At 46.7% G+C, this 14,311-nt stretch overlaps 1 protein-coding gene across 1 annotated transcript; it reads left to right on the top strand.

The window, feature by feature from the left end:
- Positions 1 to 9,568: 9,568 nt before the first annotated feature.
- LOC123071871 (chalcone synthase-like) lies at positions 9,569 to 13,705 on the top strand. The gene is made up of 2 exons (XM_044495443.1): positions 9,569 to 9,928; positions 12,454 to 13,705. Exons 1-2 carry the CDS (start codon positions 9,705 to 9,707, stop codon positions 13,265 to 13,267), a joined length of 1,038 nt encoding a protein of 345 aa, XP_044351378.1. The 5' UTR covers positions 9,569 to 9,704; the 3' UTR covers positions 13,268 to 13,705.
- The last annotated feature ends 606 nt before the right edge of the window (positions 13,706 to 14,311 follow it).

Below are 14,311 nucleotides of genomic sequence, written 5' to 3'. Positions count from 1 at the left end.
TGGAGTGGGATGCCAAGGCAACGGTCTCGGGTGGCGGTCTACTCGGTGGGCTCTCCGGTGGGTCTCCAGGTAGCAGTGCTGACGGTGCTTCTTGGTCGTGTAGAAGAGGAAGGAGTTGTGGTGCGTGGCCCTGACGCCTTTCCTATTGTGGTAGGGGAGGGACCCAGGAGCCGCAGTTGTCGCCGTTGAACTATTGCATAAATCTGAAACACCTGACACCAGATCTCGTCACATGAGAAGAAACTCTAACCTCACCGCCACAAGAAGATGACAGGAGTATGTGTCGGAGCTCCGTCAACTACTCCAGATAGATGAACTTGAAGAAGATCAAAGCCCAGAAGACAAACACGAAGAAGCATCGCCATCTGCCCGAACATCGCGCCTACGAGGACTAAAAAAACCCTAACTTAACTACTAGGTGGAGCGGGGGCAGCAGGATTCCCCTCCCCACCACCAGCCACCGGAGCGACAAGCAGAGAGGAGGCGAATCCACGGGCTCGCCGTTGAAGCCTGGAAGGCAGAGTTTGCCTTATACTCCTAGGGCTAGGGGAAGAAACAATAGGAAAAACACATACATGTCAATTGCTTCCCATACGTGGATGGCTCAGCTCACTATATTTTTCGAAGTTGACATGATAAGTTAATAGTAATCCCCTTTGTCCGTACTAAATTGTACTGTTAAATCCAAGGATTTACGTGACAGTTCACAACTAACTTCAGATACTGACCCTGCAACAAACGAACTCTGTAGCAGAAAAAGAAAAAGAAAAACAAGGTGGACTTTGGATATATACAACCGCTTTTTATTTTAACAGTTATAGTGTAGGTATCGGATATGGAAAAGTCAGAAGTAGGAAGAAGAATCCAATAATTAGGAGATGAATATAAGAATCAGAGCTGACTGAGAGTGATTACGTATAGTAAAGTCAAATTTTGATTGTTGAAATATTCATGCACACATCGTCTGTTCACGCTACTGTTGGCGTAAGGGTATACGTAAGCACCGCTAAAACAGAATCTCGGGAATATGTGAGAACGGTATCTTTTCCGTCCATTTTCTTCTTTTTTCATATACACCGGAAGAGGTTCATGCAAACTCGGCAGATTTCATATAAACATGACGAAATTCATTACATTTTGGACATACTTCAATTAAAAGTAGAGCTCATCTGATTCTGGAGGTATAATTTCAGACATACCTCTATTTTAAACCTAATCTAAATGATTGTCGGCGCCCGTTCCTCGTGTCTGGTCATGAGCCCCAAAAACTAAATCTCCGGCACTTGCCTTCGCCTTCTCCAGTTCCGAATCGGTGTGCTCCAACTCTGCCTCTGCAGCCTCCGCCACCGTAGTTTGAGCAACTAATCGGCTGTCGATTATCAGCCCGCCAAGCTTGGCTTCGGGTAGAGGGGAAGAGTGGTGGCCTTCCTGGGCCTCGAGCGGCGGTGAACTGCCATGCACTACTCTTCCATGTTGTCGGCGGCGCCTGGGGACGTGTCGGCTTCGTGGTCGTGGCGGCGTGGACAGCCTCGGCGGAGCCTGCAATGTCGTCCTCGTCAGTCTTGCCCCACACCTTGTCCGCCGCCTCCTCGAACTCGGCCCCTAGTTCTGCCTGACGCTGGCGGTACCGCCAGCGGGCGAGGCGGATCTCGTAAGCAGAGCTATAGGATTCGAGTAGCGCCTCCTGCTCCGCCACGTCTGCGTCTGGCATGATTGCCTTGCCGGCGTCAAGCTCTCCTCCATCTGCTAGTGCTCCTAGAGGTGCTGGAGGTTGTAGGCCACATCAGCCTGCGCCTCCCGCACCATGTCCATGTAATGGGCAGGGGGGCGCCGATGGTCATGGTGCAATGCACTGGCAAGCTTTGTGCTGGAGAGGAGGTTGGCGCCGACTCGCCCTCGGCCACGTCCTCCATTAATTGGGACGTCGGTAGCCTACGACTGCCTGCTGGCCTGCTAGCTAGCAGCAATGGTGGCCATCTTCTTTTTTTGCTCCGGCGCCAGTCCATCCCAGAGAGCTTTGGAGCGCGAGGAGGCCATGATGAGAGTAGTGCGGATAGGAGAAAGGGACCGGAGGAGGATTAATGCGGCTATGACTCGGGTTGCAGTTTATATGATGGGCGAATAGCAATGGTCGATGGTTGACGGGCGAATGGGTGGCGCCGGAGTAGGTTCCTCGACAACTGTGTGTCATTAATGTGGCGGCAGATGGACGACCTTTGTGTCGTTTGAACGTGGGAGGAGTGGCGTGCACCAGGATGCGGAGCAGTCTGGTCTCTCTCAGCCGGCGCACCGCTTCAATGCCGACGCCAGTGAGAGGACGCGCGGGCTCTGGCCGGGCATGAATGCGGCACTAACGCTCAAGAGCAGCGCTGACCATTTTGGGCGGGAAGCGTGGGCGGCTGAGGGAGGGAGGTTGGGTGGGCCAGGACGGTCAGAAGCGGGCGTGGCAGCGGTCTGGACGCCTGCAAACCCCCCTAGTTTGTCTCTAGTTTGCAGCAGAAATTGTATCCGGGCCGCTCGGAGGATCGATACAGGCCCCCGTTGGATGGCACAACACGTTCGGACCGTGCTCTCCAAATGTATGCGAGAGGTTTGAGGGTCAGCGTTGGAGACGCCCTTGCTATTATGTTACATGTTTGTTGCTTTCCCATTTGTGGTTAACTCATACCCCTATATTTCTCAAACTTATGAATGATTTGTAAATACATGTGCACATGAAGGCTGGTCGGTCAGTTTTTTTTCTTTTTAAAACGGGGAAAGATTTGGCCCATCGATGAATTAAGAATTAAATTGCTCAATTAATTTACAACAAACCGAGTGAATACTGATTGAAACAACCCATAAGCGAACTACTCACAAAGCACGAAACATCACTACCGCATAGGTGGCCCTCCAAATGCTCCCAACACACAACCGCCCATAACCATGCAACAAAGCAGAAGCCCCGAAAAAAAGACCTACAATGACAACTCAAACAACCAAAAGCCATGCTGAATACCCAAAGAACTGAGCACCCTCCATCATGAAATCTTGAACGCCCCTTTGGCGCCACCCTTCTCGCTTTTGTTTCTTCCTGGATTCTTCTTGATTGATTCCTCCTTCGGGAGATAGCCACATGTCTTGTTGTATCCAGGGATCAGCCACCCATTTGTGAAAGAAACCGTAAAAAGTCGTTGTAGTTCTTTGTGTACTCGTCATCAACCAAGTGGCTCCCAAGAGCAGGCGCCAAACGTCGGCTATGTCAACATGATCAACCATAGGTACCACCGACACGGTAGACTCAGGTGCCTCAATATGCTCCCATGACACGCGAATCATTTCCCTCACACGAGGTTGTTGGCGAGACCACTTTCATGTGTTCTACTGACAGAGGCAAAACACGTCTTAGACATAGTTCCTGACACTCGGGCATGATCTGTAGCATCAAAACCATGATCACGGCGATTGACTCTCCCTTAGTGGTAGACAACACCATGGATATGAGCATCTATAGACGGACTTGGCAAATCTGACCCCTCAAACGACTGCAGACGCGACCGGGTGCGTCTGAGACAGTGACCGGTCATGCCTCAGATAATCCATTCCACAACCGGATACCTTGAATTATAAACCTCAAATCCATACTATTACATGCAACATAAAACTAATCTTAAGTAGAGCTCGTCCGGCGGCCGGCTGCGCTCCCCAAAATGTTTGTCCGGTCGCTGGCAAGGTAGAGTAGGACATGGGACACGATCCGGCTCACGGGACTCAACGCGACACCGTCTTCCATTCCCTAGTCTTTCTCGTCGGAGCCCGGAACCTTGACGGTGTCGGTGAACGTCAGATTGATGATGGATCCATCCTAGGATGTGCCAGCGACATCCACCACGACGCGGTTGCGGCGCCCGAATAGGTGCACCATAGGGGCGCCGGAGAATGTGACTCCGCCTCGCCAACGTCCACTGCTGTGAGGGTTGCCGCTGCCTCCCGCGCCCGCTGCCTCGCATGGCGGGCACGTCACGCCATGTTTGCATCGAACAACATGCATGGTGCGTCTTCCGCCTCGACGCGCCAACAGAGGGGTTGCGCATCCGCCGCCGGTTCGGACGCTACACAAGCCGCGTTGCCTGCGGTGAGCCAGCGATGCCACACCTCGCGGCGGATCCATGCGTCATTTGGGCGGACACAATGGATTCCTGAAGGAAGGAGTCCGAGCTCTACCTTGGGCGGCCTCCTCCTGGGAGCGGCAGAGTGCAAGCCTGACAGTCATCACCTCCTTGGGGTTGCGTGGGATGAGCTCGGGGTCGACGGATCTGGAGGTGTAGGACTCGGATCCGCTGCCCGTCATGCCGGAGAAGGTCGAAGATCGCCAGACGGGAGGTTGGGTGGCGGAGGGGAGTGGAGTGAAGTGGTTAGGGTTTGATCCAGGGAGCGGATGGTGAGGAATATATGTGGGGTCGGATGGACCAGCGTGGGCCGGGTCCAACGTGGGCATGATGGAATTGGGGATATATACCAACCACATTTTATTCTAACAGTTAGTGTAGGTATCAGCTAAGGAAAAGTCGATAGTATTAGGAGATGACACAGCAACTAACTTCCATATGTCGGTAGTACTTTGAACCCTGAAATCCCTCGAGAGTATAGGTCACAGCTCACAACTACTCCTGAGCTAATGTCACTGCAGCAAAAGAAAAACCATGGTGGACTTGGGTAGACATACCAACCACAATTGTTTTTAACAATTAGTGTAGGTATATACCAACCACAATTATTTTTAACAATTAGTGTAGGTATCAGCGAGAAGAACTCGAAAGTAGAAAGAAAGGTCTAACATTTAGGGGATGTAAATAAGAATCAGTGCTAGGGTTTTCTTGTCATATGCACGGGCCACACACACGCATGCATCAAAGCATGAAGTATTAGGAGCAGCAACAACGCCCTTATAAATAGACGTGATAAGCTCCATGGAGTTGAAGCCAACCAGTCTCGACTAGCTTGAGGGTTTTTGGTCTAATCTAGAGGATAGCATTCCGCTCAGGAAGCGAGAGTAGACATGGGGAGCCAGGGTCAGGTAGCTAAGGTACACGGGCAGAAGAAGGCCATGGGCACGGCGTCCATCTTTTTTTTTTTTGTCCATCTTGGCCATAGGGACGGGCAACCCCAGCAACGTGGTGGAGCAGAGCACGTTCCCAGACTTCTACTTCCGTGTCACCAACAGTGACCACAAGCAGCACCTCAAGGACAAGTTCAGGCGCATATGTACGTATCTTTTGTGGAAACTGCGTACCTTTTGTTTCCCTTCCAGAAATAACAAAGGCCATGTGATAAGCACATACTCCTATTAATTAATTAAACTACTGGAACCGAAGTTAGTAGAGTTTTTTTTTAATTTTTTTGCGGGGTGGAAGTTAGTAGAGTCTAAATGGTCGGAGTTAAATAGGAGTATCAAGTAGATCAATGTTGGATGATGGTCATGATCATTAGTAGGAAATTCAAATCCGTTACTATATATAGACAACATGTGTATTTATTCCATTCCTGTAATGAATATTGCAGTTTATACAAAGTATATATTTGACGCTGCTCATTTTGGATGCTTGGATCTCATCAAGTGGCTAATAATTAATAAAATTGATTGTTGGGAAATATATGAGTTGTCACTTCAAATTTTTAACAAAATTAGCGGACAACTGTGGAGATGGTTCTTTCATATACCACATACATGAGAACATTATACCTCTCTATTATTTTAATATAGTTCACTAATAAAATAGATACCCAAAGCGAGCTCCATAAAAACTTCCATTTTAGTCTATGTACTTTATATTATTTTCTCATCAACTGCATTTTTTGTACTAAAAACTTTATGCTATATTGGATGAACTAATGGCTCCCATGATATTTTTTGGTATAACTTGCATTGAGGTATCTTAGAATAATTAATTAAGTATATTGAGAATGATAAAGAGGTGTAATAACTGTGTATACAAGTATAGTGAATATGGTAGTATGCACCTCAGGAGTACAAAAGATTAATGTTTGTGTCTATATAATATATACAAAATTGTGTCTATCATAGCTTGCTCTGGCAGTATCTATCTTAGACACACGACTGTGCTTCGTGATCCGTGTGGGGGCAGGAAAGGGTTTGTTGTTTGTCATCGTTAGTTGCATTTGCGACAATTTGATATAAGAAAATCAGTTGACACATTTACTGATATGTTGTTGTTCATAGATTATTTTTATGAGGTAAATATAGGTCTACTAAGCTGTATGCTACTAGATGGTACCACGTGTGTTGGTGCGGGAATTGCTTGAAATATACTCCTTATGTCCCTTAATTCATGGAGCCCTCATTTTATCATAAAATTTTGTTCATTAATTTCCTCAATAATATATAACATATCATAAAAATTATACAGATGTAATCTAAATCTTAGCATGAATTGAATGGTATTAACATTTTAAGCGTAACATACATTATGTTGATCAATTGGTTATCAAAGTTGGTCTTTGAAAAAGATGTGAGTCATGTAAATAGGGGCTTATGGAGTATTTCAGGAAGGTTTGGTTATATATGAATATGAATATTTGGAGTAATAATATAAAGAACTAAAACTAAAAATACATATGATTATGGTATGATTATATTTTTTAATTGAATGTAAGTACCATAAATATTTATTTAATGTAGGTAGCATAACATAGTGAAAACATTCAAACTTTTTTGCATGCATCGTCTTCAGGTGGGCCTATTGCCAAGCATCTTTACTTCTTGAGCACATAGTGCATATTGAGATAAATATATTAGTGGGGATGAACTACTAAGCCATAATATGATGGACGAAATTCCATAGGACCTCCATGGAGCTCTCCTACCTTTATCTAACCCGTTACTTCGTTGGGGGATTCACACCCATCTATTTCTGACAAATGTGATATACTCCCTCCGTCCCTTTATATAAGGTGTATTTGTTTTATCAAAAGCCGAATGCGTGCATGTTTGACCAAGTTTTAGAAAAATATATCAATATCAACAATATGTACAAAACTTATATAATTCGATCCATCATGAAAAGTAGTTTCGTATTTTATCTACTAGGTATTGCAGATGTTTATATTTTTATTCAATAATCTTGATCAAACATTCAAAGTTTACTTGCACGGAAATCAATACACCGTATATTCTGCAAAGGAGGGAGTATAATTTAATTTTAATAATTTATAAATCATATTAAATGCAAGTTGACATATACAAGCAATATGAGAGCATGTAAAATGGGGTGACAAAGTGGACTATAATATTCCACATCAAATTTGTAATGAGTTGGAGAGAGAGAGAGAGAGAGAGAGAGAGAACAAGCAAATAGTCGTTTTGGAGGACGACTCTGTCGGGTCTCGGTATCCTCCTCGTTTGTTTTCATCTGGATTCCCACCATGCCTTTATTACTCCTTGTATTCTTGCTAATAAGTCACTATCCTGGTGCGTATAAGGTTGCCGTTTATCACGGCATGGCCCACGTCTGCTATGCAGCTGGTCGTACTTGATACCCCTTCAAACAAATCATGCACAAGTTGTTAGGTTTTGAGTCGGTACATGGGCCATTAACAGGCATGTTGACCTGGTTGAAATTAGCAGTCCCCTTAAAACATGTTTGGAGAATCAAAACATTATCTATATCTAGGAGCCAAAGGCAATTACCGCTATATCTATATCTATACCAATATAAAAGACCCAAAGGAGCAGATCCAATTAATCTCGATCATCAAATCATTTCAATCCAACGATCTAGACTGCTTCAATGTCGAGCGCTCAACACGTTTAGCGTGCAGTTAATTTCATGCCAAATATAGTGTTAATCACATAATAACACGCAAATAATATCGTAATTAATATCCACATGCACTTGATATACTTCCAAATTAACATGCATTGCACGTACACATTGACTAGCTATTGTAAGTAACAGCAGTGATCAAATCATGCTAATTAATTATTTTTCATGTAGCATGGTCTATGGTTAAAAGTCAAGGTAAATTTAGAAAATCAACGTAGGCAGCTAGATTCAAAGTTTAACCCGGTGTCAAGCACTGGAGCCACACGTAGGGTACGACCGTACGAGGCACATATTCAGTACCTAGCTACTCCAGAATATAGTTAGTTCTAATTAGGTCAGTTGTTTAGGGTTAAGAAGGGGATCACTTAACCATTGTCGCCACCTGTACGAGACCCGGCACATATTCTCCATTGGATTCCTGCCATACCTTTAAACCAGTTGAGCACTGTTTTGTGCGTGTTGTTGGGGAGGAAAGCTCTGGCCTGGCATACCATTAAACCATCTAAGCACTGTTCTGTTCTAACCTGTACCTCGAGGCTCGCACAATTCTAGTATATCATTAAATCCGACGCGTTTTCCTCTGACTCAATACGATACCGTATACTCGCCGACTCGATGTATAACTAAGCCTGGACTGTTCGTAAAGCCAGCCTGGACTGCGAAACTGGAAGCACGATCCTTATATGAGCGGGCGAGATAACGTCCTATGAGGCGCTCGTCCGCTGAAAAAGCGCTCTGAGAGAACAAGAGTGTATTGTAAATTTATAGCATGCTATAGGATAGTCTCCAACTCACTTTGTGAGAGAAGAAGGTGTGCCACACATATTAATGACACAATATGTAGAACCAACAACAACTGTCTTAGTGCGTTATTAGACTGACTATAGATGATGTGTCATTGATATAGAGGTAACAATTGGGCTCGCTTATTATCCTTGCTCTGAGTCGTGTGACAACTGAGCATGTTCCACAACATGAGGATGACTTTCCCGTTGAAAGTTCCAAACAGACAACGATTAATATCGTGGTTGGAAAATTAACACGAAGTATTAATTTAAGTGAAGCTTGAGAATTACAAAAAATGTCATGATACTATATCGGGGAAGTTGTGTCTCTTCAATAAAAGCCAGGAATCTCATGATTGTAATTCTAAGAAAAATATAAAAACAATTCAAAAAGATTAATGAAATTTTGCAGTTTAAATTCAAGTGCAATTCCATGGCACCAACCAAGTTAAACTACAAGAGACTAAATCCAAAAAATTATATTTCTTATAAGAAAACAAAGAATTTATGATACAAATTCTTAGTTTTATTTTGAAAAATATATTTCTTTTACTAATTTAAGATACTAAATCTTAGATAAACAAATCGGTTATACTGATTATTGTGATTCATATATCATGTATTTGTATGCTTATATTTTTTCATAATTTATTAAGAACATTAACTGTAGCTTAGCTCCGCTATAATTTTTTATAGTTTCTAGCGGAGCCACCGTTAAATGACATAGCCCATTGTTAAATTTTTACCCAAAAACTAGTTTGCGGGTGCAGATATATAGCCACAATGTTAAAAAAAGGACCCCGATAAAGTCCGAACGTTCGGATTTTAAGCATTTCACCCCGAACGTTTTTACATGGCAACTTTAGTTGACGCGAGGTGGCAACTTTAGTTGTTAAGACATGGCAACTTTCGGGTTGCCATGCTTAAAATCCGAACTTTCGGGATTTTATCATTGCCGTAAAAAAATATTAGTCAGTATCACCGAATCAAAAAAAATCTACCGTCCCGAGAGCCATAATGTCCATAAGATGGATGCTCATATTAACCTTCGCTCAATGGTTACCCGCAAAAAAAAAAACCTTCGCTCAATGGTAACATGCGTACTGCAGGTGAGAAATCGACCATCAAGAAGCGGCACCTCTACATCGACGTGGCACTGCTGGCTGCTAATCCTGAGATGACCACCTACATGGCGCCTACTTTGGACATTCGCCAGGCCATCATCTCCGAGAAGGTCCCGGAACTCGCCGCCGCTGCGGCCACCGCCGCGCTCAAGGAGTGGGGAGGTCCGCTCGAGGACATCACCCACCTCATTGACAGGTCCAAGGCTTCTCTCTCAGCTAGCAATGGTGGTTTCTCTCGAGACACGAAGAACAGATCACACACGGAAGATTTTTGCGACGCAAAGATACGCGTTTTTTCTGGCGTCTTTCTGTTATTCTTCAGAGATGAGCTAAACGGCATATGCCTACACACACGATCAGGCCAACGCCTTGACCGAGACTCACGCCAAGCTAACCCCACTATGCCTGATCCTAGATGCAAGGGACGTGCTGCATGCGCTTATCCAACGCGTCATGCACACGGAAATACAAAGCAAACGTGCATGCGTGATTACAAAAGGGAAACAAACAGACTAAAACAAGATTACACGCTGAGATTCACCCCCTTAATCTTGTTTCTTCATCGCTCGGAGTCCAATGCGCTCGCGAAGCTCCAGGAACTTCACACGGGCGAGCGGCTTGGTCAGTATGTCGGCGAGCTGGTCGCCGGTTCGGACATGCTCCACGGTGACCCTCCCTTCTTCAACGCACTCACGAATGAAATGATAGCGAACATCTATGTGCTTGCTGCGATCATGATGGACTGAGTTCTTACAAAGCTCAATTGCAGATTTGTTGTCCACTTTGATCAAAACCTTCTGCTGCTCCCTCTTCATCAGTTTCTTCTGCTGCTCTTTGTTCATCAGTTCACCAAGCAGCCATGATAACCAAATTCCCTGACAAGCAGTGATAGCTGCAGCAATATATTCTGCTTCGCACGATGATGTTGCCACTACCTTTTGTTTCTGTGAGACCCAAGTTACTGGATTGGTGCCAAGGAAGTATAGCACACCTGATGTGCTTTTACGATCATCAAGATCACCAGCATGGTCACTATCACTGTATCCAACAAGTCGTGGCTCCTCTTCTTCCTTCCTTTCATAGTGACAGCCGAGATGAATGGTGCCACGGATGTACCTCAAAATCTGCTTGACTGCTGCCATGTGGTTCACCGTAGGAGCTTCCATGAAACGACTAACGACGCCCACTGAGTAAGCAAGATCCGGCCTTGTGTTTACCAAATACCTCAGACTCCCAACTATGCTGCGGTACTGAGTTGAGTCCACTTTCTTGTCCTGATCAGTTTTAACTAGCTTCAGTCTTGGCTCCATTGGTACTTGACTTGGGTTGCACTCCGCCATTCCAACCTTCTCAAGGATCTTCTGAGCATATCCGGCCTGGCTGAGTGTAACGCCATTGGCGGTCTGGGCTACCTCGATCCCGAGATAGTATGACAACAAACCCAGATCACTCATTTTGAACAGTTTCATCTGCTCCTTGAAGCTGTCAATCTCCACTTGGCTTGCACCAGTGATCACCAAGTCATCGACATAAACGCCTACGAGCAGCCGCGAGCCACCTTTGCTTCTCATGTACACCGCGTGCTCAAGAGGACATCTCTCGAACCCGAGCGTGAGCAGAGTGGCATGCAACTTGGCATACCATGCTCTCGGCTCCTGACGAAGTCCATACAATGCCTTGTTCAGCTTCAAGACTTTGTGCTCATTGCCCTCTTCTTCATAGCCAGGGGGTTGTCGCACGAACACCTCCTCCTGCAGCTCTCCGTTCAAGAATGCGGACTTTACGTCCATGTGGTGCAGACGCCAGCCCTCAAGTGCAGCCACAACGATGAGCAGACGCACAGTTTCCATGCGCGCAACAGGGGCAAATACTTCATCAAAATCCACCCCCTCGCGCTGCACATATCCCTTTGCAACAAGGCGGGCTTTATGCTTGACGATGGCGCCGCTCGGATCTTTCTTCAGCTTGTATACCCATTTCAGACCGATGGGTTTTTGTCCGGGCGGGAGGTCGACGAGCTGCCATGTATCATTGCCACGGATGGAGTCAAGCTCTTCCTCCATGGCACGCCTCCAGCTTGGCTCCTTCCGAGCCTCGACGAGTGACGTGGGCTCCTCTGTACCGAGCAAGCACAACTCAGCATCCACACCGGCGTCGGCGAACTGCAACTCCGCACCAGGTGGAACCGTTGTTTCCTCCAAGATCTCCATCAGGTTTCTGAACCCCTTGGGCCCGAGCTCGTCGTAGGTGTGGGACGGAGGCGTCCGCCCCTCGTCAGCGTCTGCAGCGGTGTTCACTGCTATGCCTGCAGAAACACTTGCTGCTCTCGGCGTGCTCTGCGTCGCGGGCGACTCGCACGGCGTGCCGATTGGAGTCGCACAGGTCCCAGGCTTCTCTCTCAGCTAGCAATGGTGGTTTCTCTCGAGACACGAAGAACAGATCACACACGGAAGATTTTTGCGACGCAAAGATACGCGTCTTTTCTGGCGTCTTTCTGTTATTCTTCAGAGATGAGCTAAACGGCATATGCCTACACACACGATCAGGCCAACGCCTTGACCGAGACTCACGCCAAGCTAACCCCACTATGCCTGATCCTAGATGCAAGGGACGTGCTGCATGCGCTTATCCAACGCGTCATGCACACGGAAATACAAAGCAAACGTGCATGCGTGATTACAAAAGGGAAACAAACAGACTAAAACAAGATTACACGCTGAGACTCATCGTGGGCTCCACCAGCGGCGGCAGTGACATGCCCGGCGCCGACTACCACATCATACGGCTCCTCGGGCTCTCTCCCTCCGTCCGCCGTGTCGCACTATACCACCAGGGCTGCTTTGTCGGCGCGGCGGTGCTGCGCCTGGCGAAGGACCTCGCCGAGAACAACGGTGGGGCACGCGTGCTGGCCGTCTGCGTCGAGACCAACCTCATGTACTTCCGCGGCGTCGACGACGCCCACATGGACAACCTGGTCTGCCAGGCCCTCTTCGGAGACGGGGCTTCCACCGTCGTCGCCGGGGCCGACGCTGACCCGGCCACAGAGAAGCAGCTGTTTGACATCGTGCACGCGACGCAGCACCTCATCCCGGAGACCGGCGGCGCCATACAGGGACTCATGCGGGAGGTGGGCCTGACCTTCGGCCTCATCAGCGAGGTCCCGTCGCTGATCGCCAAAAATATCGAGGCCGGCCTCCAGGATATGCTCGACGGCTCCGGCGTCGCAATCACCGATAGGAACTCCCTGTTCTGGGCGGTGCATCCAGGGGGGCGCGCGATCCTCGACAAGGTGGAGGCGGCGCTGGGACTTAAACCGGAGAAGATGCGGGCATCACGCAAGGTGCTGGCCGAGTACGGGAATATGGGCAGCGCGTGCGCGTGGTTCGTCCTCGACGAGTTGCGACGGTGGTCCGCCGCCGAGGGATGCAGCACCAACGGAGAGGGGTGCGAGTGGGGCGTGCTCTTTGGCTTCGGCCCGGGGCTCACCATGGACACCGTATTGCTACGTAGCGCACACATCTCCCTCCGTTTCTAAATACTTGTCTTTCTAGGCATTTCAACAAGTGACTACATACGGAGCAAAATGAGTGAATCTACACTCTAAAATATGTCTACATACATCCGTATGTAGTAGTTATTTGAAATGTCTAGAAAGACAAATATTTAGGAACGGAGGGAGTAGCATTCTTCCTCCCCATACACGCGCGTGCGAAACCGTTCCGTAATTTGTTATGTATACTCCTGTTGCAGTCGTTTCTGTGTTTGCTTATTAAAGTTCCACACGCACTATAGTACTCCCTCCGTCCCATAATATAAAAACGTTAATGTTAAAAACGTCTTATATTAAGAGACCGAGGAAGTACATAATAAGCATAATAATGATATGCTAGGGTCCGCACTTTGCTTAGTCCACCGAGACCTACTCCTTTGATTGTACCACCTGTTTTGCCCGTTGTTTAATTGTTATAAAAAAATTGACACTGTTTAATTGTTATAATTGGTGTCTATTGATTTTATTTTTTGAGGTATTGGTTGTCTGTTGATAATCAGCCGTTGCAAGTTTGTCTCGGATTTTGGTAGCCCATGGGCTCTGAGGAATTGATGTATCATGTTTGCATCGTGTTCCGATTCAACGGGATCCCCATTGACGATGTACCGAAAGTTCTCTAGCTAGCTTGCCTTCTCATCCTCAATGATCATGTTATCCAAGATGAGGCAACATGTCTTTATTTGTCATAGGACCCGTGGAGTCCAATACTCAGCAGGGCCACGAATAATGGTAAAGCGCTTCTAAAGCACACCGCAATTTAGGATGTGGGTTTGTCTTCACAAATGTGGATGGAGGAAAGTTGCTATCTGCAAGGTAGTAATCCATCGTGTACTGACGGTCATTGACAAACAATTGCAAGGAGGAGCATCTGCAGCAACAAGCCGTCCGAATTGTGGTGATCTTGACAACACATTCAGATCATTATGAGAGTCCAGAAATCAAAAGAATGAATGCCAAAATCATAGATCCTCCGAGGCAATAGCCTGAAAAAATGATTGTTGGATCTTCGGAGTGCCATTTGTATTGATA

The sequence above is a fragment of the Triticum aestivum genome, chromosome 3B, assembly GCF_018294505.1.
Source record: "Triticum aestivum cultivar Chinese Spring chromosome 3B, IWGSC CS RefSeq v2.1, whole genome shotgun sequence".
NCBI lineage: Eukaryota > Viridiplantae > Streptophyta > Magnoliopsida > Poales > Poaceae > Triticum > Triticum aestivum.
This window is presented reverse-complemented; position numbering and strand designations above follow the sequence as displayed.